The 24,512-nt window shown below is 41.2% G+C and overlaps 1 protein-coding gene across 2 annotated transcripts in view; it reads left to right on the plus strand.

The window, feature by feature from the left end:
* The window catches only part of ptprub (protein tyrosine phosphatase receptor type Ub), a 194,804-nt gene that overhangs the window by 140,491 nt on the left and 29,801 nt on the right, over positions 1-24,512 (plus strand). Inside the window, exons 11-19 of one of the 2 annotated variants that reach the window (XM_080895361.1) lie at positions 1,674-1,776; positions 1,860-2,133; positions 9,104-9,140; positions 12,514-12,652; positions 13,610-13,633; positions 13,878-14,032; positions 14,650-14,837; positions 23,360-23,432; positions 23,536-23,612. In XM_080895361.1, coding sequence (XP_080751487.1) covers positions 1,674-1,776; positions 1,860-2,133; positions 9,104-9,140; positions 12,514-12,652; positions 13,610-13,633; positions 13,878-14,032; positions 14,650-14,837; positions 23,360-23,432; positions 23,536-23,612 — 1,070 coding nt within the window. The remainder of the gene's footprint in view (positions 1-1,673; positions 1,777-1,859; positions 2,134-9,103; positions 9,141-12,513; positions 12,653-13,609; positions 13,634-13,877; positions 14,033-14,649; positions 14,838-23,359; positions 23,433-23,535; positions 23,613-24,512) is intronic. The other variant, XM_080895362.1, reaches the window with a different exon arrangement.

Genomic DNA, 24,512 nt, shown 5'->3' on the forward strand with positions numbered 1-24,512 from the left:
ACCACTCCCACTCGGTCTCGCTCGAACATTTACTCTCTCTGCCCCCATCTCTTTGCAGAGAGGTCCGGTTTGTTTAATTATAGATTTAGTGCACAGGCTCACTCGCTGTATGGCAGACAGCAATCTGGCGTGGAGCCAGACCACAGATAGAGTCCAAAAGTCTTTGCAGATCATCCTCAGCCTCCTCCTCTGGCCCACGGTGCAGAACATTCACTTACACTGAGCGTCTCTCAAATCTGCACTGACAGCTAGCAAACACTGAACACCTTCAACAGCCACTACTGTCAGCATCTTCAAGCAACACCCACCGCGGAGTATCCTTCCACGCACGTTTCCTTATTCGCGTGCACGCGGAGTCGTGGCTGACGGGCACTAATCTCTCAGACAGGCTCAGTGTGGCAACTGGCATCGAACCCTCTTTTTTCTTTTTTGGCAGCACGTAATGTCGACAATAGTGCATCTGGTTTTCCTCAATAACTCACCTTAATTGATGCGTGCTCTTTCCTTCTGCGCTATTAGTGAACTGCTTTTTAATATGATAATTATCGATTCCTCATGAATAGTTTGCTCTCTTCCCCCTCGCTAATTGACTGCTGATATTAAAGAAAAATGTGCCGCCACATCTCCAGGGAGGAGCATGACTTTAGCCAAATCCTTTTAAATGAAAAACCCATTCAATTTAGCTTCACTCCCTTTACTTTTAATTGGACTTGTTTCTAAGACAACTAGAAGGGAAATTCAAACATTGTACTTAAAATGACAATATGGGGTTTGGGTATATTAGCCCTTTTATCCCTGTATGCTGACAAAGGAACGAGTCTTTGCTCAAAAGGACAGTTTGTGCGGCTTAGACCAGGGGTGTTAAACATTAGGCTCGGGGGGTCACACTCTGCTCGGCAAAGACTCCAATCTGGCCCACTGGGAAGCTTTGAAAAATGTGAAAGATGGGATAAGAATTTTCAGCTTTCACCTGTATTTTCATACTTTTTACAGCTTTTCCCACTGATAAAGACCTCCCCCCCCCCCCAGTCATTCATACTAAAACAAAGTAATTAAGTGCAAGTTAAAATTACAGGGCTGTCTGTGCAACGAACAAACAGATTTATTTTTGTAATTTGACACAGTTCTTTCTTATAATTTAAGCCCAAAGAGTCGTGCTGACAGATTTCTTTTCACTTGCCACAGTAGAAAAACTTTGTGTGGAAAAATTGATCTGCACTGTAGTTAAACTTCTTGACTGCACATTGACAAAATCAAGTTTTGCTGATCCGACCCACTTAAGGTCAAAGCGGGCTGCATGTGGCCCACGATTCAAAATGAGGTCGACTCCCTTGACCTTAAAAATTCATCTCTGAATTTCTAGTTCCATAGTCTAAACTGTAAATATGTAAAAGATGAATAGTGATGTAGCTGTGTGCACACATTTTTTAGCTTAATGACATGGCGAGATATGCCAGTGTATCAACAACTGTCTGCATTGCCACTAGTTAGTGTACTATGAGGAAAACGCTATATAGTGAGTGAGTGAGGCTCCGTGTTACGTGACATTTCAAGGATGAACATGTTTATGTGAAAGGACAAAGAGGCAGAAATGAGCACTGGCTAGACGTGTGCTTATTTGCGTGTGCTTTTATTGTTTTTGACATGTAAGCTTTGGTGTCTGGTGTCCACAGCTCCCACCTTTGATTACGGAGACATGCCGTCTCCGCTGAGTGAGACAGAGAGCACAATTACTGTCCTGCTGCGCCCCGCCCAAGGCAGAGGAGCACCTGTTAGGTGAGGAGATCATTTCAGGTACAGAAAATTGATTTTCATCAGTGCTCCAGGCTTATTAAAATGCACATCCGCTCTTTGTACAGCACATACCAGGTAGTGGTTGAGGAAGAAACTGGGAAGAAAGTGAAGCGGGAACTGGGGGTGCAGGAATGCTTTCCGTTGCCCATGTCACACGGGGAGGCCCAGGCCCGAGGGACGCCTCACTACTACACAGCCGAGCTGCCGCCCAGCAGTCTGCCCGAGGCCAGTCCCTTTACTGTGGGTGACAATCACACGTATAATGGTTACTGGAATAGCCCTTTGGACCCCCGCAAAAGCTACCTTGTCTACTTCCAGGCTATGAGCAACTTCAGAGGGGTGAGTGACTATAAACTTGCACTGGTGTTGCAGCAAAGCTGGATACGTTGTTTTTGCAGACCTTGTTATAGTCTGTGTCAAATTGTACCAATGACACTCCTGTTCTTTAATGTATTAAACGTTCTCAAATCAGTTGCAGGCCTTTGTATGGAAAACTGTTCTGTTCCCCACTGATGCTAACACACCCATCTCCATAATATCCCAGTTTAATCCCTGGCCAGTGGTAATCAAATGAAGTCAGTGGTGTTTGGCGTTAATGAGTATCTGTATTTAAAGTACTAATGCTGTGACTGATGTATTGTGTGGACCTCTGAACAAGCACTTATGCAGTGAAAGAGGTTGTTGGATGAAAACAAACTGTGCAGGCAAATGTAACTACTTGAAAACTACAAACGCTTACATCCTACCACTTTGATTCTCTGCAAACAAAGCATTTCTGAGACAGGAATTACTTGCATGTATTACTTACAGCAAGCAAAGCTCTGATTAAGTGGAATTACTCAGAGTAAACAATCCACTTCATTCGCCTCCTCTGTCCCGTTACCTCAATGTCCTTGTCTGCTCCCCTTTCTGTCCCGTTACCTCCATGTCCTTGTCTGCTCCCCTCTTTCTTTATGCAAATAATTAGTTAATTATCTTCGAGAAAAATCCAGATGTAGCTGGCCAGGGTAACGCAGAACTAAACCTGAGGCTTTTACGCGACTGCTTTTCTGTCCACTCACTAAAAACTTGCAGACCTTGTTTCCACACGGCTGTGCTTGCTTCCATTTCATTGTTCTTGAACAGACAAAGACCTTCAGTTGTACCCAGAGGATGCCACATTACCTTTCCAAATTCCATTACAGGAAGAGCTGCTACCTGGGTGAGGCAATTACTTAAGGATAATTGGGCACAGGTGCAGCTGATCAGTGGTAGAAAGCTGCTGCTTTAATATTCACAGACTGGCAATGTAGCTGAGAGTTATTGCCGTAGGTAAAAACACAGTCTTCTGTGATCATCAGCTGGTCATAAATACGTGCAAGCTGGGTCACTCGTGTCTGCTTATTTTTATTTTTTCCGATTTCTGTCGGCTGCTTTTTCATTAGGAGTGTGCGTGTGAGTGTTTTTAAAAATCCTGCAAACAGGAGCTGGGTGACTCGTCCCCCACCAGTAAGATCTTTTTCCAACCCAGTGAAAAAACACACGGACGGAGTGCTGTGTGAGCACTTCACACAGCTAGGCTACCAAGAATGGGATTAGATAGGGGCGGCCTGGCTTTACCGGCGGATGGGATTAGGCTTTGTTTTGCCTGGCAGGGGGCCAGCATCCATGACCCACAGTGATGGGAGCACAGTGCCAAATCACACAGCCAACATTGTCCTCAGTCCTTTAAACATTGCTTTGCCTGGAAGTACAGATGCAGTGAGTGTTTAAATCTGTATATCGGTGCTGCAGGACTGAACCGACTTCACTTAAATCAGCTTTTAACACAAGGAGTTTTAGTCAGAACAAGTTTACCCTCACAAACACATTATTTCGGGGAGTGTGTCAGACCTTGCTCAGTGTTCATTGCTTAGCACAGGATCTTATTAACCTCCTAAGACCCGAACTCTTTCACGACATGCATTTTTAATTTCTCTTTGATATTTGGGCTGATTGGGGCCCGATGAATGTAAAAAACAAAGAATTACCAGATATTTTTTTTACCTAATTTTTGTTTTTAAGAAAAATGAGAGCCACATATGAGGATATTCATTTAAAATTTTGATATAACAGTAGCAGTATAATGTCCTCGTAAGTGGATATCAGGCCCATGTAGAGCAAAATTTAGTATTTTGGTCTAAATAACCCAAAATGTGATGTCCACATATGTGGACGGCAGGTCCTAGGAGGTTAATATAGCTTTTTCATTGATGTCAGTGTAATAGCTGTGTGATGTCAGTGAGTTCGGTATAGTTAAATCGAACCTATGCTTTGTATATAACCCACACACATCACAACAGGATTATGAAAAGACAAGGATTGCAGGAGAAAAGGTGTCATATGCATAATGTAACAAAAAAAGTATTAAAGAGTGTAAAATAGCAGTAATTAGACTGCTAACAGAGCACACAGTTATACGGCATGGCACTTAGCTTGTTAATGATATTAACGTCATTAGCAGGCGCAGTTTTTCACCTCCCAGAGTCATTTAAAAGTGGCCACATCCAAGTGCTAATGACAAAGTGTATTAAAACCATCAAGGAGATGTTCACGTTTGGCTCCTGTAGCCTGCACGGACCAGAAATGGTTCAGCAATTGCTAAATGTTTTGTCCTGTTTTGTATCTTCCTGCTTGTGCTCCATGTGCATTTATGCATCACAGGCCTTTTCACATTTTCGCATTGTGCGCACACTGTCACAAAAATGTAGGCCAGAAAAGTGAACGTTGGCATTTTGAATTCGATTGCGTACAGAGGCACAAATGCATGTACTGGGGATATTTTTGTAGTGGTGTTTTGTAAAGAAGAGAGCGAAGCATAATTACTTTATGCCTGCTCGTTTTAGTGGAAGAAAAAAATGTAAAGAGCACTCCAGAAGCTGGCAATGAAAGTAGTTTCTCTCCCAAGAGTGAGGCATCTGAAAGTCACAGACACCTGGATTAAACACTTGTTGATGCCGTGCTGACATAATTGTCATCTTTAACAGTTATTTAAGCTATTGCACCCAGGGGGGGCAAACAGAGCTGTCATCACGTTTTATGACTTATTGGGACGCCTCGTTATTTCAGAATCTCTGTGGTTTATTTAAGGTTTTGTCTTTGTGAAGGGGAAACATTGAACCTCTATAATGGTGGAACAGTTTGAACAGTATATGGGACCCATAATATTTGGTATTTACCCATGCTAATTATCTAGAGAGTGGCTCTCAAGCCTCTGTAATTGCTTTGATTGATCCATCTAAAGAGGTACTTGAAAAGCTGTGGATAAAGGCTGTAGCTTTGAAGGATACAGCATACCCATTTATAACCACTACACTTAGATCTTCAAACTTTGCACACACATACACACAAACACTGTAAAAACCTTGAGTGTGTGCCATAGAGCCCTGTGTTGCATGTTGGCATTTGCGTTTTGTATTTAGAGCTGCCAGGAGCCACCAGCCCCTCAGGCGTAACTGGCACAGCGTGGGGAGACGTGATGTTTCTTCCACAATCTGGAGCTTGCCAATTAACACTTCTGCTGAGCTAGTGCACAATGACTTAGATATGCGAGTTGAAAAATTTACTTGTCCATCACGACGACCTATTTTTCATCATCTGCATTAAGGAGATGTAAATGTATCTGTCTTAATTTGCCAAAGCTTGTAATGATTGAATGTATGAATGATTTCAAATACTTTCTTCATAAAGTAGACTGCTTCAGATGAATCAGCTTTTCTTTCGTAAGGAAAATGTTTAATGTAATTGAGTCAGTCCACAGAAGGCTCAAAGTCCCCAGTCAGCAGTCTGCATGTTCCAGTTCTCCTGATACATGCAGTGGAAATGAAGTGGGTTGCACTTTGATGAATAGTATTAATTAAAACAAATTGATAATCATTTGATAGCAGTTGATATAAATTATATTAGAAATGTGGCTTAAAGTAAGTTATATAAATCCACCTGTCAGCTTCGTTGTATTGTGGTAATGTGCAAAAGTGTTTCTTTATATTTTGCTAGGAAAATGGGAAATTGGTGCAGCGATTTATCGAACCATGCAGACATACATGGAAATATAATATATATAGCATTTACTAGTATAATATTTGCTTATAACATTTCAGTTAATAATACTGTATGGAGTAGGGGTGGGTGATATAAACGATATACGATAGAAACAAAATAAATTTGGCCAACGATAGAGATTTTGACTATACCGCTCTATCACATGTTGATGATGTTATCAAGCTGCGCCTGTTTTGGTTGAAAGCATTGCAGTGGCTACAACCAGTATCATCTGCAAATTATGGCGGGCGACAGTCATAGCAAAGAGATGAAGCACTTTTGAAATATGGGGAAAGCCAAAAACTGCGCTTCCTCCACTTCCGTAACATTGATTCATTAATGTTGAATTCTCTCGCAGCTGTTCTGTTCCCATGTTGTTGCAGTATATTAATAACTAACATCGTATTGTGGATGAATGATCTCAGTTGTTCTCCTGACTGAGGTTTGGCCCGTGTATAGCATCCTGCTATGCGATTGCATTTGTCCCCAACCACCAGAATCCCTCACGTTAACTTTTATCGAGTGGAAAAAAAGTTGGCGTTCATCCTCCAGCTTCACTGTGCTAATGTTATGCTAACATAGCTGTGTCGCTAGCAATCACGTAGCACAACATTATATACCAGGTAGTCCAACTTCAGTAACCCTGCAAACGCCACTGCTGTTTAGTTTTCTGTCTTCATTTATGTCGGAAGTGGTAGCAGAGCTGTACGTTTGAATTTTTCAGAAATCTCTCAGTCAGAACATGGTATGTCATGTTTAGGTGGAAACTAGCGAGCTAACTTCCTGCTAACTTCTAACTCCGTTAAATTTAATAACTTCTGTTTTCATGGATGCCTGGATGTTAAACTTAATTGTTACACTTGGTAAAGCAGCAATGCTGATGATTTTATTGAAGATTAAAGATCAAGCAGTGAGGCTTACCAAAGTTGTACTAAAACATTTTTTAACAGATTTCTGCACGCCCAAATCGGTTTGAGGTCAGTAAGCACAACCAGAATTCATACATAAGGCACACTCTCGATTTTTGAGAAAATGAAAGGATTTTAAGTGTGCTTTATAGTGTGGAAAATACGTTATACAGAAGAAAAGAATATATCGCGATATATATCGTTACCGCACATGCTTCAAATTATATCGCGATATGAATTTTAGGCCATATTGCCCAGCCCTAGTATGGAGGCAAACACAGAATTCATTCAATTCACTTTCAGGGTGCTTGAAAGTCAGTATTTGGTTTGGGCACCTTTATTCTTCAACACAGCCTGAACTCTCTTAGGCAAGTTTCTCTTAATTCCTTTAAAGAGTCTCCAGGAATAGTTCTCCAGGCTCCTTGAAGGACATTCAGGTCTTTTGATTTGGATATTGGGCTGCCTTTTGTTGGGTTTTCTATCAGGATAATTGTACGTTTTTACCAGTAAAGTATGCTTTTTTACTGCACTGGCAGTGTTTTTGGATTATTGTCATGCTGAAAAACAAAGCCAATCAGATACTTTCCAGATGTTATTGTATGGATAATCAAAAATCCGCCACGTCTGTGTTAACAATTACAGCCCCAAACCATCGAACCAGACATTTCAAATATTTGGTTTTTGGTCTCATTTTTCTATAATTTGGCAAACCTCAGCCTTTGCTCCCTGTTTCTCTTCCTTACGAATGGCTTCTTGACAGCCATCTTTCTACTGAGAGCATTTCTGATGAAGCTTTAGTGAAAAGTAGATGGATCAACTGAAGGGCCAGCTTAGAGTTTATTCGCAAAGAGTCCAACAAAGCTAGATCCACTTCAAAGAAAGCAAGCTAACTAGCAGCTAACTAGATTAACAACAACCAAAATATCTTGATGCATGCTCATTCATCCGGGTAAGTAAATCCCAAAGGTTGATTGTGTTCATCTGGACGTAGCGTTTTCAACAGGAGCAACGTTTTGTCACTTATCCAAGTGACTTCTTCAGTCTCAGCTGACTGCAGGTTTCCCCAACCTTATAAATAACCTTATAAACAGTACATTGCACAATAACTGATTCAGCTAATAATTTATATTAATGATCAAGGAACTGACCATTGTTCATTCAGTGGGCTGGTTTCAGTTATTGTGCAAATGTACTGTTTATAAGGTTGGGGAAACCTGCAGAATCAACCTTTGGAACAGCCAAAATAGCAGCAGTTACCAACAGAAAAGTATATCTTCAACAGCACCTCAGTATCGGTCAGAAGTGAGTTTCACTGACTCGGATTGGACTCCTTTCACAAAGCTTTTGAATTAGTAGGGGCAAGAAAACTGGATTCAGTTGACTCCAATCTGCAATCTACTGATATCTAGTGGTGAGGTTTTACACACTGTTGGGCTGGAGAAATGGCACTCTGTGTGACGGACATGTTTGTTTACAGTTTGATTCTATATTTTCAGATTAAACCACGGAGTTAAAGACTTGTTTAAGTGTCGGATTAAAAATGTATTTTCAATTTAAAAAAGCAAAGCAACTGGAGTTTGAGGAAAGCTCGTTTTGCCCATTTCTGAATAGAATAATTTGCATAATTGTCCCATAATGCCCGAATTAACATCTCTGAATCTTAATTTGATGATACATCTCCTCCATGAGGTGGCAGGATGGAATTGGATTACAGTCTTGGTTCCCATTAGTGCTGTTTGACAAAGGTTCTTTTCGTAACAGAGAGATGCCATCAGCTGAAATTTGAATAAAATGAATGATTTTTATAGCGATGGACTGGTCTGAAATTTATGCTAAATTCGTTTCAACTTTCATCTTTTCTCCTTCAGATAGAATCCCTAATCTCCTTCTCATACACTTCACCACAGATCTCAGGTTTTAGATATTTTTTTGTTTTCTTCTGTCGTTAGTAGGAATCTTAACTTGTGAGGTAATTCGTCCTTTTACACTCAGTCATTTTATGCTTTCTTTGGAGACGTGAGTGCCACCCACTCGTGTTGAGTAATTTGTATTTCTAATCAGAGGGTATGAACAATTGAAAAGAAAGGCGGCATCATGCTTCTAGATGCGGGCTAGCATCACTTCTAACATTAAGTCCGTACTGCTTGTCTTGGGAATAAACATCATATTTTTGAAAGCAATTGTGTGTTTTTATGTGTTGTAATCATAATTTTTTCACCACATGATAAATATGTGCGCCTCGGCTCAGTATTTCACATCCTCTCTTCTATTATCACATCTCTTTCATGCAAAATGCAAAGTGACACTTTCCCCCTGACGTCTGTGTTGTCTTTCTCTTTCAGGAATCTAGAATAAACTGCATCCGCATTGCTCGCAAAGGTAATTCAACATAAATATCTCACCTCCCAAAAACACTGTGACCTGAATCCATTTCCCTGCATCATTTCTAAATAACTTGCAGTATTGTGTACTTTTGTAGAAAGACAGGACATTACGAATGTGACGGTGATGGTGTGTTTACTCTGTTGTAGGATGAAATATTCACGAGGTGATTCTTCGCGTAGCTTTCGTTTTTAATATGCTGTCGATACATTGTCACCATTTATTTGTTCGTTAAAACGTCCAAATACTTCAGATCTGCCGGTTTGACTGCCCAGCGTCGCTACTTCGTGACACCTCGTGGTAGAGCGAACAATAGTTAACCTGCCGTGAAGAGGAAACTAACAGGGGACAGATGGTTCAAACAAATTAGTGACCTGATCAGCAAATTATTAAAATTGAAAAAAAGACACTTTAAGGACTATTTTTCCTCCCTTTGTTACAGTCACTGTTGTTAGAGGCAAGGTTTCATTTTAGTACTCTGTAGTTCCCGCCTATCTCTCTTCTCTTAAGTAAAAAGGTGAAGAACTGGACAAATTTTCTCTGGCGGCCCCGGTTGTTTAGCACTGGGCCTCAGAGAAAAGGGCAACAAGCAGGGAAGGATTAGAGGTCAGGCTTTCATCCTGTTTGTTTGGGGGCTGACACTGGGACACGTCGTATCAAAGGCAGTCTCTTTGTTCTCATCAGCAGCCCACCAGACAGCTACATCTGAGGGCTCTGACCTCTGCGCTGTCCAGAAGGGTTCTCCAGATCAAAACTTCCAGATGGAGATACCTTGGCCTATATGAGAAAGCCCTCCCTGCCTCCTTATCTTTACCTCGGCTTTTTTGATTCAAAGGCACATGAAAAGGGCAGAGAAATTGACTCTAAGTCCTTATGGCAGGAGAGCCCCTCCACCATAGTACACTGTCAGATCACGGTAAATAAAAAGTCATGTATTTATAGTTATCATAGCACCGCAACAGTAAGCGGAGCCTTGCAAGTAAATTGACTTGGCGGGGTGTCTTTTTCTTTTTTTGGTTAAGGCCTCTTCTTTTGTGAGAAAATAATGAAAAAGATGAGGCTAAGGCGAGGCCAGCCTTTTCAGCTCGACTTCTTGCTCCCCACAAGTGCCAAATTGGGCATTGATTAATTAAAAGTCCCCACAGCGACAGACTTTATGCTGCATGTGCCACTTTTATTTGACACTGGGCAGAGACAGAATGAAAGAAATGAACAATGGAGCTCCTAAGATAAAAAGAAAATACAATTAGCAATGAAATAAAATACCTGTAGAGAGAACAGAAGTGGAGATAAGACAAAAGAATAAAAGGTTAAATGCACAATTGAAAGTTATGATTTAAAAAAACTGCCAGCACTACATTTTCACCACAGGCATGGTGATATAACTAAAAAAACCCTGAAATGCCCATTGATGACAGAAAAAAATGTGGGTATTTCCAATTTCAAGGTGTAACAGGTCACAGGGTTGGTTTTTTTTTTTTTTTGTTGCTATGTGCGATCTCCATGATCCCTCTACCATTAACAGATCCTCTGCATCATCGGGTCCTAAGCCGTTATTATCAAGCAGCCCATCACAAGCGAAGTGGAGGCAAATGATTCTGGCTTGGATAACAAAGCTGGAGATTACATTTCAACTTCCAGGTGACAGTTTAATTAAGGATCCCCTGGCAGGCTCAACACAACAATAGACTTCCATTTCTCCTCTAAGTGCCAATTTCCACCATCGGGCAGCTGGCAGGTGCATGGATTCATGTGGAAATCTATTTCATGCTCGTGTTTGGCTTAATAGAAATTTTGAGGGTAAAAGAGGCAAAACCGCCTTATCTGTCCAAAATGTCAGAAAACTGAAATTGATTTTTCACCTCCTCCGCTACATTTTTAGCCCGTATAAAGAAGCCTTCCCCTAATTTTAAATGAAGTTGCGGCATAAAATAAACAGTGAGCATCTGAGTTTGTGTCTGAATGGAGCGCCGTCTCAGACACGCTGGAGTCTTTGGTATTTGTCGGTTACAGTCGCTCAGAGACACAAAGGCATTTTGGATGTTGGTGTGTCCCTGTGTGTGAACAGAAACCACAAAAGGAATCACTCACTGGCTAAATCCTTTCTCACCACGGCGGCAGACGCGACGTTTAAAAGCAGCACATGCAGAGATGTCACGCTATCGGATTAATATGTAATCGGAGGACAGCGACACGAAAGTGATGTCCAAAGCAGTTTCAGAAATAACAGCCTTAGACTAATATCAGGCCAGTGACTAATTTCCCCCTATTCTGATATGTCAGACATTCATGATTGATTAAAAAAATCCAGCCAAATCCTACCATGATATTGCACTACTTTCATCTTTATTTGGACAGAGGGTTCTAAGGCGGCCCAAGTGCCCATGGCTGCAAATAGTTGGACTAAAGCACGGCTCTGTTTTCATTTTCCCTGCCCCAGATCTGATTTTCTTTTTCCCCAGCAGGCTGTAAGATAGAGCTCTATCCCCAGGCCTGCTCTGACTTTCTCCCACTCTCCAGATAGTTTATACTGTTCCAGTAAGCTCTGGAGGGCTGGTTTCCAGGCTGTCAAGGCCTGGAGGACAGGCTGACACACAGGGAAAAAAACTGGATCAGTGGGCTCCTAGAACAAGGCAAAGAAAGACCCACTGCTCAGCACCATTTACATAAGTATGAAGCTTTATGTAGGAGAAATGAATAACCTGCTATTATGGTAACGACCTTTCCAGTAGCTCACAGACAGCGGGGCACCTTGAGACTGTACTGTAAAGCAGTGTGGAGGATTCTGACTGGAAACTGATTATTGATTGGAAATTGACTTCAGAGGTCAGTGAGTGTACGACAGCATGAATTGCAATCCAAACGTGTCGCGTTATAATTATAATGTTTAATGCACAACTTTTAAATCAAGAATGATTTGCTGCTCTGCTGTGAGTTCACCGCCTCACTCTCCCAAATCTGGAGCCTTGTAAAATTTACCAATTCATACAAACCTGCTTAAAAAGATCATGGTAGTCATAGTAGCGACATATATCTTTAACTGTCTGAAATGATCACAGAAAATCATTCCGTGTGGGAGCGAGTCTGCTTATTTTGCACATGTCACTTGTATCTGTTTGGACAGTGTGGACAATCACTGTTCAAAGTGTCACCTCTTCATTTGCATACATTTTTCATTTCTGTCTATTTTTTTGAAAATGCCTCAGATCAGATCAGTGGATCTCTTAGCAGTGGTTATGATAGGTAGTGTGACAGGATGACAAAATTCAGCTTTCCTACCTCTGTTGAATCCTTTTTGCCCTTTATTCCTTTAAGTTCTATGTTTGCATTCTGCCTTTTTAATGTGGCTCTTCTGTCTTCCCTCGTGTAGCGGCCTGTAAAGATCATCGCAAGGCTTTGGAGGTGTCGCAGCACTCCGAGGAGATGGGGCTGATCCTCGGTGTGTGCGCCGGAGGCCTGGTAGTGCTCATCCTCCTTCTGGGCGCTGTCATTATCATCATCAAGAAAGGGTAAACAACTTTCCATAGACGTTGTGAACAAAACATGCGTCATTGTGCTTAATCACCCCGCATAGTTTTACCTTTTACGCTTTATTCTCCGGCAGCTCGGTGATCGGCTTTTACTCTTTGCTAGACTTTTGCAAAGGTCACGCTTTCCAAAAGATGGGCAAACAGCTGGCGTGGCGTTGTTTTTCTTTTTCTTATATCGCACCAGAGGGACCAAACAACTCGCATCTGCAGAGCCTGAGTGTGAAGTATTTAATTAAAGGCGGATCCAATTCAATTAGCCACTTAATTACACACCAAACAGACGCCTGACCCTTAAATGAGATGGTAATTGGGAGGGAAAAGGTGTGCTTTTAGAGATTATTAGTCAATGATCCCGCAGGTCTACAGTAAATCATCGACACCTCTGGCTCCGCATTTATTTAGCGGCAGCTAAAGTCTCAAATCGGGCTTCGACGCCCTCGCCTGTTTAAGATAAATTGAATTCTAAAGAGCCAGCCAAAATAGGAGTTAGTCAGAGGCTCCAGCAATCGGTGTTTAAATTGCTGACACAGCGTTCAGGGTAATGGTGAATAATCTTGATTGTGGAAGTCACTTCTAGTCTGCACATTAGCCCGCGTTGCTCTCCTAAGCCACCATGAATTTCACTTTTAGGGAATTGATTATTAAATTTGCTGTGACAGGAAGCCGCGTGGTCTAGTCCTTGAAGTGTAACACTGAGACGTATTCGATTGAAAGAAACACACATTTTTCTGCCCGGCTGTGGTTTAGTCTGTCAGCACCTGCTTGATCCGCTCGCATGTGTCATATGGCCGCCTGGGCAGCTAAACTCATGAGAGGACGGTTTTCATTTTCACTGTAATCAATGCGCTCTGCCCTTAGCTGACATTGCTTTCATCTTACATCTCTTCTTTCTCTTGATTTTTATTTTTTTCCCTTCTTCTCCTGCACTCTTGCCAGAAGGGACTACTACTCTTATTATCCGTAAGTGACTCCACCTCTTTGCTTTTCCATCGTTTTGTGATCCATCATACACGTGCATGTGCGCTTGCTGGCTGTCAATCATGAGTTACAAGAATGTACCACTCTTTTTTTTTTCTTCTCTCAGCAGATCAAAAGTGTACAAGCTTTTTTTTTTTTTCCTACCTAAACATAACTGCAGAGACTCTTGTGGCAATCTCTTCTTAATATTGATTGCCTCTTGATTGTTTTCTCTATCCGTTAACAGGAAACCAGGGAACATGAATAAGACGCCAATTACCTACCGCCAGGAGAAGAGCCATATGGGCTCTATGGAGCGCAGTTTCACAGACCAGAGCACCCTGCAGGAGGATGAAAGAATGGCTCTTTCCTTCATGGATTCACACACTTGCGGCACACGAAGTAAGAGAAGTGCACCGCTGTGACACTCATGCAAGCTTTGCATAGCCCCGAATCTGACATGCATCATCCCTCACTTTGTAATCTTTTTGGCCGTTGCTCGATTGCTCCATAAATATTTCAATCAATTGCAACATGTGAAAAATCTCCTTCAGTATGATTTCATGTCAGCTAGTACTGCCTGAAGCCAACACAGAAACACAGAATCTCACTAGATGGCAAATAAAATAAAAAAATGATTTGTGATTCTTGTCAGTTTTGTGCTTTCTAATGTTGTCAGCATCACAGAGGAGGAAAGATGGATGTGTTTATCCTAAAGATGCTCGAGATTCTTGTCTGCTTCACACTCTTTCTGAGAAAGAGTTGCCGACGCATCAGCATAAGATCTATTACGAAGACATCTGTATCGAGACAAACTCCATTCAAAACTTCATGCCTGACGTGTATTTGTCATGTATCGGCCTGTAAAGTGCCTTTCTGTGCCGCTAACACATTCACACCAGTATAAACGTGACACGCAAGTGTTAGAAAAAACGATAAATGTTTCAAGCCGTGATGTGTCTGAGTCATTAATGTTTCAGCTCACTCAAACTGTGAATGTGTCTGTGTGCGTCGCTCAGGTGATGCTCGAAGTTCAGTGAATGAGGCCAGCAGCCTGCTGGGAGGCTCCCCGAGGCACCAGTGTGGACGTAAAGGTTCCCCCTACCACACGGGACAGCTCCACCCTGCCGTCAGAGTGGCCGACCTCCTCCAGCACATTAACCAGATGAAGACCGCCGAGGGCTACGGCTTTAAACAGGAATATGAGGTGAAAGGGCGCCGTTGTACTCCTGTTTAACGCTGTGACATTATAAGACAGCATAGACAGCTATTAGTCCTGCACTCTGGCAACATTAAATGAACAGCGGTATAAAGAATGGGTGCTGGTGCACTCATGCTGAGTTATTTAAAATGGAGCTATAACACTTTTCCTACTGTCTTATATGTGCTGTTGCAATGGTAGATGGCCAAAGTTTCAAATAATGAGGTCAAAGTCTATGCAAGTAGTTGCTGTGAGCCAAAAGCTCAGGCTTGGATCGCATCTGTATCCTTTACTTCTTTGGCTAGTTGATGTCAGTGAGAGGAGTTGTCCTTAATATTGTTGTCCTTTACTTGTATGAAAACGTGTTTGCCTTTCCCAAAGAAGAAAGCGCGAGCCAAAACTTCAGAGAGCAATGTTTTTTCAATGAACCCAGCATGAAGTTTGAGTTTCAGCTATGTTAATGCTAAAAGATGGGGCTATTCTGCCTATGAAAGGCAATAATGAGCTATCAGAACTGCGAGCTGAAGGTGTCACTAAACCACTGCTGTCGTATTTAATGGATTTCAATGGTTGCTGCTACAATTTCACTCAAAGTGTAGCCGAATCTGCTCTCTTTCATTCTGCTGACTCTTGAAAGCTTTTTTTATTGGTTAAAGTTGTTAAAAGTGATGCTACAGGGAGGAAATATACGAAAACACAGATGGAGATGAGCTTGTTTTGTTATTTTTAATATTGTGAGATAGTTAACATTTTGTACTTCAGGTGCTTGTTTGGTTCAGTTCCATAATTTATACTTGTTGGGTGTGATCATGATATTGTGAAATTTTGCCTAAAAGTACCACATTTCTGTCCAGTCCTCACTTCAAGATCACTCTCTCATCCAAACTTGGACCGATTCTAGAGCTGCTTCCATTTTCACATTACCCACTTTCGGGCCAAATGCATCGGTGCTTTACAATTATTCAGAGGAGGTCGGGGAGCAAATATTCACTTCTGTGACAAACTGATCGGACTTTTGTATCGAGGAGCATTAGGAGGAAGCACAATCCAGAAAACAAACAGCAATTTTCAAGTTGTTTAGTCCAGAGTTTCCAACCCCTTCGGTGACATTGGAGGCTAGCAATGGGGAGGTATGCTTTTATGTATTTATCTATTTTTTATTTTCAGTCACGGGGCTGTGCTCAATGAATTTGCACCCTGGGGTCAGCGAAGTTCTGCTGTAACGTCCTGAGGCGAACGTTCAATGGAAATGACCTGAGCTGTGGCATGTGCCAGCCAGATTCCAGAGGCACAAGTGCAAGCGGTCATGACGGGACTTTCAGAGCGCAGTCTAAAAATAGAAGTTCCACTGAAATTGGTTCAAGGTACAGGAGAAGATGACCTTGAATTTAGTAGATATAGGTGCACTTGTTGATTTTACCTTGTATTTGGTCTTCTCTTCTTAGGGGCACATTGATCGCCCAATTTAATTGTGGTTCCTTCCCTTCCTATAAATAAAAAGTTTAATTATATCATTATCATACCTTTTAAAGATGACAGGTGAAAATACACCTTTCCCTTAAATTACTTACTAAAATGATATTTGCCAAGTTATCTCCAACAGCTCGGAGAACTTGGCTGATAGTGATGTTATCATAATTAGTATTACTAAATATTATTCTTGCATTTTCTGTAGTGTTACGGTGTTACATCCCAACTTGTAACACCTAGTAGTTAAAGGCTTTTTCTTCTGAGGGTTCTGCAGATGTTTCAGTGGCAGATGGAAAGCATTACTTCTTAGACATGTCCTAGTTCTGTCCTGAGGCTCCCCCTCAGCAGGAATGCTTGACTTTAATTGCCAACATTGTTAGGAGGAAGGGTGGAATTGTGCTTGCTTTTGAATGCGCATACAAAAAGCTTCAAACACCAAGGAATTGCACTTGTTCTTTCTTATACACTTTGTTATCTTCTAGTTCCCTTTTTTAGTCCACTTGGGATCTGACTGGAGTGGTACCCAGTGGAAAGAAAGAAACAGATGTGAGATGAGATGATGATATAAATTTGATTTATTCCACAGAAAAGGATCATTGCATCGCAGAAGTGCCTCCCCCCTGACCCTGCAGAATCAGCTGTTATTGTGCAATAATATTACCATATGTGGTGAAGCCACGTAAAGTTTTGTCTTCACACTATGTCAGTTTTGAATTTTCTGAACTAGAGGCTGTGTAAGTTCATGGGGATGGGCTTAAATTTGGTACATATTAAGTTGTCTTATTTTTTCTAGCATTTCCGAGTACCTCATATGATATTCCTGGATGAAAAATGCAACCAAATCAGTTGTATTTATTTTGCTCACTCCAAAGTTCATGATCTAAAGCGATCACCCATCCACTTTTAGCATCAGTTCCATTTGATCATCACTGTTTCCATAGCAAAACTGCACCTATTTGATGCTCTTCAACAAGCATTGGTTTCCTGGATATTTTATGCATTTCTGGGAAAAGCTTCAGAAAATGAATTTTGGATTATATAACAATGTGGGATAGGTGCCTGTCTTAAACAAACTCATAAAAGCTCTCCTTTGTACCCACATTTTGACACCAGCCTCATCTTTTAGCCATGATTCATGAGTCAGGTGAGAACATTTCTCAGAAGTGACTGATTTTTAAACTGGATTGACCCAAAAGTGTGAGCCGTCTACTGTGGTGATGGGGTGGAAAACAGCAATTTTCAATTGGGTCAGATATTCAGTCCACCATGACTTCACCAGTCCATGTGATATTTGGTAAAGTGTCCAAAGAAACTGGAAATTTCAGAATAGTAAGAAAGCCTATAGGCTGTGATTTCATGTTGTGGATCGGTATTTCTCCGTTTTATTTGTTTGTTTTTGTGCCCAAGGCTAAAAAAGGAGATTGATTTTAAAGTACACATGCATTCACACTTGCAGAAAATAACCTTTATGTCACCTGGAATTATATCAGTGACTTATTAGATTATGTTGACAGCTTGTATACGTACCCTTATTTTCGCACAAGCAAGCAAGGGTTGTTGCTGCCTGTGGTTCAGGTTCTGTGTGTTGTTGTTTTGTTTTTATTTTTACAGCAGGAGAAGAGATATTTGTTTATTTCCTGTTAGATGTGAGTTTTTTCTTCCCACTGTCGCCAAGTGCTTGCTAATAAGGGTCGTCTGATTGTTGGGGTTTTCTCTCTACTGCGTTTTTACCTTGAGGCAACTGTTGCTGTGTTATGAAAGTGAATTGAAATCGTTTCCAAATATGTGTTTGGCTTAATTTGCACCATGTTAGCATTGTTTAACTCCTCCCAACAAATGATATACTCATGCTGAAGGCTGCTGAAGTCTGGGTCCAGTTAAAGCCACAAGGTCAGTTTTACAGCAGTTTCTCCTCCCTGTTTTATTTAAAGCTGGTTTTGTATGTTTTACTCCTGACATTTGATTGTACTAATTCAGTAAAGGCAAATTAATATATTTCATGCACTCACAATCATAAATGATACAAAATCCCAACAGACACCTGGACTTGTGTCAGGGCACTCTAGCCACAGCCTCAGTGGAAGATAACTGTGAGCGTAAAGAGGCCATATAGCCTGAATGTTGAAAGTGGGACACCATCAATCTGAAATCCTCCACATCATCCGCCCTCCTTATCCCACACTGAAATTAATTACCAAGGTTAAAGAGGCTTTTGGATCACACTGTTGTTGTGCATATGAATAATTATCCTCATCTGGGCCCTAGAGATGACCTCAGTCTTGAGGTTAAACATCTCTAGCTCGAGTGAGCCTCATCGTCCACTGCTGGCAGATTTTTTTTTTGGCGGCGAGGACAGGAAGGGGCTGTCTGGGATCGTTTTGTGTGAGAGGGAGACAATTGAGAAAAGAGAGCTCTTGCCACCCAGTCACTCAAGCCTCCAAATAACAGTCTCCCTGTTGTGTAGTATTTATGATAGTATTTATCTCCCACTGCTCTGTTATTCTCAGAAGTAATCATTAGACTGTGATGCCTAGATCAATACTGTCATTAGTGATGCCCGGTATATGTTTTCTGTTGGAGCACATCTAACAATACAACGTGTGGATTTGCACTTGCTGTTAGCGACGGGCACAGTTTGGCTCATTTGATTTCTTGTAATTGTCATGAAAATATAGAGTGTGTGTAATTATTTGGAAGCCAGAAGTCTCGACCCCGTCACAGCTCAAACATGGCAATGCTCCATAATGTGCAGCTGAGGGTCCTTACATTATAACAATGGTAATTTTCTATATTTTTCTTATTGAAGAGATGAAAACTAGCTACAAATGTATTTGACTTAACATACATCCAGAGCCTGGTTTAGTGTGTCTTACAGCTTTGTGTCCCATTATTGTCCAGAAACTTTTACGAACTCATTATTGAGTCACATGTTGCACTGGGTGACATGTCTTCTTCTGGAGCTCTGGCCCCAAGGGGCATAAGCTAAATCCAGCTTTGGACACAGCCAGTACGATTCAAGTTGCGGTTCTCATCTTTCAATGGGATTTGTTAACACAAGAAAATGTACAAATCACCAGTTATCCTGTAATGTAGTGTGTAGGGGTTATTAGGTTTTTGTGTCCAGTGATATCAAGGGTCAGCCAATATTCCTCATGGTGTAACGAGTTCAAAACTCATGTGTCGCTGAGATCAAATGCCCTGTTTTCTTTGAACTATTATGATGATAATAATACACAGTCTTACCAATAACGAGCCCGTTTCTATCTCTGCTGTTTTATTTATTTATTCATTTTTTTACATTTTACATTACATATCCTTCTCCTCTAGCTGTGCTTTGCTGTCTCTATCTTTGCCATCTAACGAAGGGCCCAAAACTCTGAATGCCTCTCCCCGATGGAACAATTGTGGCAGAACGTTGAGCTCACAACCTGAGGAGAAGTCCATCTCTGTCACCCGCGGCCTGAAACATTTGCAAAAAAAAAAAGAGAGGGAGAAAACAACTTTTGTCTCTGGTTCATGGTTTCCGCCTCTGGAACTCTGCTTGTAGACTCATTAAACTGTCCCTCACGGGCAAAACACACTCCACTCAAAAAATCAATACACACCTCTTTGTGTGTGTGTTTGTGTTTTTTTTCCCCCCTCTGTGCTAAGAGTATGTGTTTTTATGGAGTGTCTCTCTCTATTATGAAGGAAAATGATGAGGAGTATCATATTACACTCCCTCGGCAGGCATAGGTTTTTATTTCCCTGCGGAGTACCTGCGCTCTGTAAAAACACTGATCAAGAATTTACAGTGAGCTGTAAAAAGGGCTTATACGTGTGGCGGTTTCTGTCACCGCCGTCGTATTCCCACCGCAGAAACGTACAAGTAAACAGCGGCAGAGCTTTTCTGGAGAATTCAAAACTTTCATTATACCTCTTTGCACCCTGAGGCTGAGGTTAGAAAGAATGATGGACGCATTCAAACACTGATTTGATGTTTAGTTGCAGCTGGGGCTACCAAATTATTATGTTTGTTTAAAGAAAAAAAAAATAGGCAGCTGGTGTTTTTTTTCCTGTCTTTAAATTTTTTTTTTAAACAAACATTGGTCGAGCTTGTTAATTCTGCTGTTTTCTAGTAGAATATTTTCTAGCAGATAAGATTTCTGATTGGATTTTGGCTCTGTGTGTGTGTGTGTGTGTGTGTGTTTGGGGGGGATTATTGTGAAAGTCATCACAGAGAGATCCACAATTCACTCATTGTCATCTTAAAATTATGCGGTTGAAAAATTAATGGGTCAAAGTGACACAAAGATTAATCCAGCACAGTAAGTCTGCCACTGGATTGTTACTGTCATAAAATCTACTGAGACACTGATACAACATCGCTATGTTAAAATTAAAAAAATTGATTTATAAGTGTAATAATTTAACAAATAAATGATGTAATCCTCTTGACTTACCCACCCACTGATCTTTGCCAGCGATGGTTTCTAATCAGTCCTTCGTAAGCCTGAGTTGTTTTTCTCTCCTTCACTGTTCTGCCATTCTCTCACAGTTTTTCCTGTATTTTTTCTTCTTCTTTACTTTCCTGCTTCTCTCTTGAGGCAGCAGGAGAGGAAGCAGAGCACTCACACAAGCAGAGAGAGCTCAGAGGTGTAGTGTCAATAAAATAAGGGAGGGAGTAAAGGAAAAGGTGGACAGAGAGAGAAATAGTTGGTTACAAGAACAAGTGATTCAGAGGGAAAGACAGACCCAGAAATGAAGTGTGTGAAAAGAGGAGGAAAAAGTAGGGAGGAGGGTGTAATCCTAGGCAGGATTTGGCTGGTTCTTGGCTCTCTGTGGGGGGAACTGCATTGTAATCCCCTGCTCAGCATGCAGACTTGGGCAGAGTTTCACAAAATTCCCCAAGTGGCTGCAAACCACTGGGGGTACACTGGTGTGTGCGTATTTTTATTCACAGATCTGAGGGAGCTGTTTGCAAGCTTAATTTAGCCACTGAGTGACTTATGACAACTTGGGCGAGTAAATGCTTGCTGGTGCATCCATGCAGGCAGGCAGATAACGGTGAATGAGATGTGTTAAAGTATGACTAAGAAGCCATCCATGAAGCAGGTGGTAGACAGTTTGTCTGCTTTCACACTGTGATTGGTAAACTGCAGGTACACAAACAGCCAGTATGTCGCACAGCAGTAACCAGCAATGTGAAGTGGATTTATGTGGCAATTTCTATCTCACATAGCAAGTAAGTTATTTTTGTTTTTCTCAGGATTGTAAAAGAGAAACAAGAAAGCCTGTTAAAGGTGTCTCGTGTGCTCTTAATAGCCATGTTACTTTGCTAATGACCTGAGGGTTAAAAGGCATGCTCTTGGTTAAAAAGCAATAACATCCACACTGATGGAGTTGTAAATGTGCTTTTGATAACCAAGCTAGGCTGGAGGTTCACTCACACAAATGAAAATGGACTACTTGTAGTCCCAAAACAAGCTAGCTCCTCTTCATTTCTTATGCTTTCTTTAAAAAGAAAAAGAGATACATAAATATATAAATAAATAAAGTATTCTGCACTATTACAGAAACACACGTAGCTTACTTTCTAAAGCCAAGAACAAAAAGATGCAAGTGTGTTCTTTAGCACTTAGCATGACCTAAAGCTGATTGATTTTGGTTCTGTAAAGTAAGCAGTTGTCTTATTGTCTTACCTTTTTAGTCATATTTTTTTATTTTATTAATTCTGCTTCTCGGGGACATTCTCAAATGTGAAATTTTTTTTATCTCATCCAGCTGGACCGATGAGCTTATCCATCCATCCGTTTACAATTCCTGCTCCGCAGTACTGGTCAGAATGTAATCAACCTTACACACAGTAATCACCTAATGGCTCTGAACTGTGCTCGAGGTCAGGGTCACGTGTTTTTTTAAAAAAAAACTCTCCAAGCTTCATATGGACTGCTTTCAGCAGTACCTGCGGTTCCTGCATTATCAGAACCATTAGTAGCTGTAGCCATGACGACAGCATGTATTGTTGTTTACAGTCCCACGCATTTCATGGAAGCATTTCCATCGTGTTATGGTCACCTTTAATTCTAAGGAAACGATTGGTATTTTTTTAATTCACTAGTAATCAAAAACACGAGCGTCTTCATGCACCACATTGCCTGTGGCGGAGTTATTTTCTCTTATTTGGGATTATTTAGAAGCAAATGCGCAAGGTCCATCTGGCCGGAGCCTATATGTGTGATGTTAGGATATTCTCCCCATGTCTGTGTGGGATCATTCGGGTGCTTCATCCCACAGTACAAACACATGCAGTTAGTGGGGTTAGTTTAACGGGATTCTTAGTATGTGAACGTGAGTGTGAATGGTTGTCTCGCTCTCTCTGTGTAACCTACCCAGGGTGTACCCTGCCTCTTTCTCTGTCGCTGCTGGGATAGGCTCCACCCCCCCGCCATCCTGAATTACATAAACGGAACAAGATGGCAAACACACAAGATGATAGATATGATGATAGTGTTTGATTTTGTGTTTATCTGACAAATTGCTTTTGATTTCTAATCTCTGGGCATGTTGTATTCTTTAATACGCAGTACATAATTCACCTGCTTTAATTAAAGCTGAAGCTTGACATTTAAATGTGTTCATTAGTTTCAGATGAATGTATCTCTGACACTCTGAACTGTATGTAACTGACATTATTTCTCTGTGGGGAAAAAAAATTAATTCTTGGATTATTTTGGTTTGCCTCTTGATACTTTCATTGACACAAAAGCTTTAAACCCAGTTCTAAATTGCTGAGGGCTTTAACAAGATTAGCTGCAAATGGGGGGTCCGTGACTTATTAGGGCTCTGGGATCAGACGAGGACTATCTGCGGCTAACACAGATCTTTTCTTTAATTACATATAATGCATAAAACCCCAAACTTCCTAGTGTACAGGAGCTCTCGATCTAAGCTGCTGCTCCTTGTTGACCGCAAGATGCAATCTTCCTTTTCGTCTTGGAAAAACATGAGAAAACTGTGATTAGGAGGTGTTTGATTTTGCTCTTGAAATCTTCAACAAGTGTCGTCTTCATCCGCAGAGCTTCTTTGATGGCTGGGACTGCACAAAGAAAAAAGACAAAACAAAAGGGAGGCATGACACCTTGCTGGGATGTAAGTAATCAGAAAATGTTTAGAAAATCAATAAAAACACAGAAAATGTTGTGACAGTTGTATTTTCAATATTTCTTTGCTCTTTTATTTTTATCTCCCTCAGATGATCGACACAGAGTGAAGCTCCACCCTCTGTTGGGAGACCCCAACTCAGACTACATTAACGCAAACTACATTGACGTAAGTCTGATGCTGCTTTTCTGTTTTTTCCTGTCTTGGTTCAATATGGGACACAAATAGCCTCTGCCGAGTCTCTATCTCTCACACTCTGCAAAGCCTCAGTCCATCTCTCTCATTCCTGTAAGCCCACCAGTCTGCTGCCCCACTTTCACCTGGAGGCTTTCATCCAATCAGACACCGTTCCCGCCAGTGTTTTGCCAAATGCCATGGTTGTCAATTGCCACATTGGATCCCTGACCCAGACTTACCTGTGCCATCACTTTTATTAAAACAGAACAGGATAAATATATTTAATGCTTTGCAGAGTAGATGAACCTTTCTGTACGATGCTACAAATCCCCCTAAATTAAATAGACGTCCCTGTCGTCATTCAATCTCTGGATGGGCCGAGCAGAGATGATCCTTTCCACTGTTCACCTCCTGTCACACCACATGCAGTCAACATTTCTCACTTATCATATGAAATACATGTGTATGTTGCTAACGTGTCCCATTCATATGTGTTGTCATTCATTACAGCTAGCCGAGGCTATATTTTTTACTGAGAAAACAGAAGTGCGTGTGCTTAGAAGGCAGCAGTTAGTTATTAATAAATGATTTAACCAGGCATGTGGGGGAAAAAAGCAGAAACTTGTGTTTCAGTTTCCCTGTGAATCCTCTGTCATAGTTGTGACACTGCTGTTCGTTTGAGAAATGTCAAGGGAAGTCTGGCAATCTGGATCTTGCAAAATTTATTTTGCACACCTGTCAGTGGGACTACTGTAAGTATGGCAGACTGTAAAACAAAAGAATAAAAGAGAGAAGTGCTTATGTACACCCAACTCCATTTGAGGATGGTTAGAGTTTAAATAATTCTTCTTTTTTTAGGATAACAGTCTGCCAGACATTTATAAAAGATAT

The sequence above is a fragment of the Rhamphochromis sp. 'chilingali' genome, assembly GCF_963969265.1.
Source record: "Rhamphochromis sp. 'chilingali' genome assembly, chromosome: 11".
NCBI classification, from domain to species: domain Eukaryota; kingdom Metazoa; phylum Chordata; class Actinopteri; order Cichliformes; family Cichlidae; genus Rhamphochromis; species Rhamphochromis sp. 'chilingali'.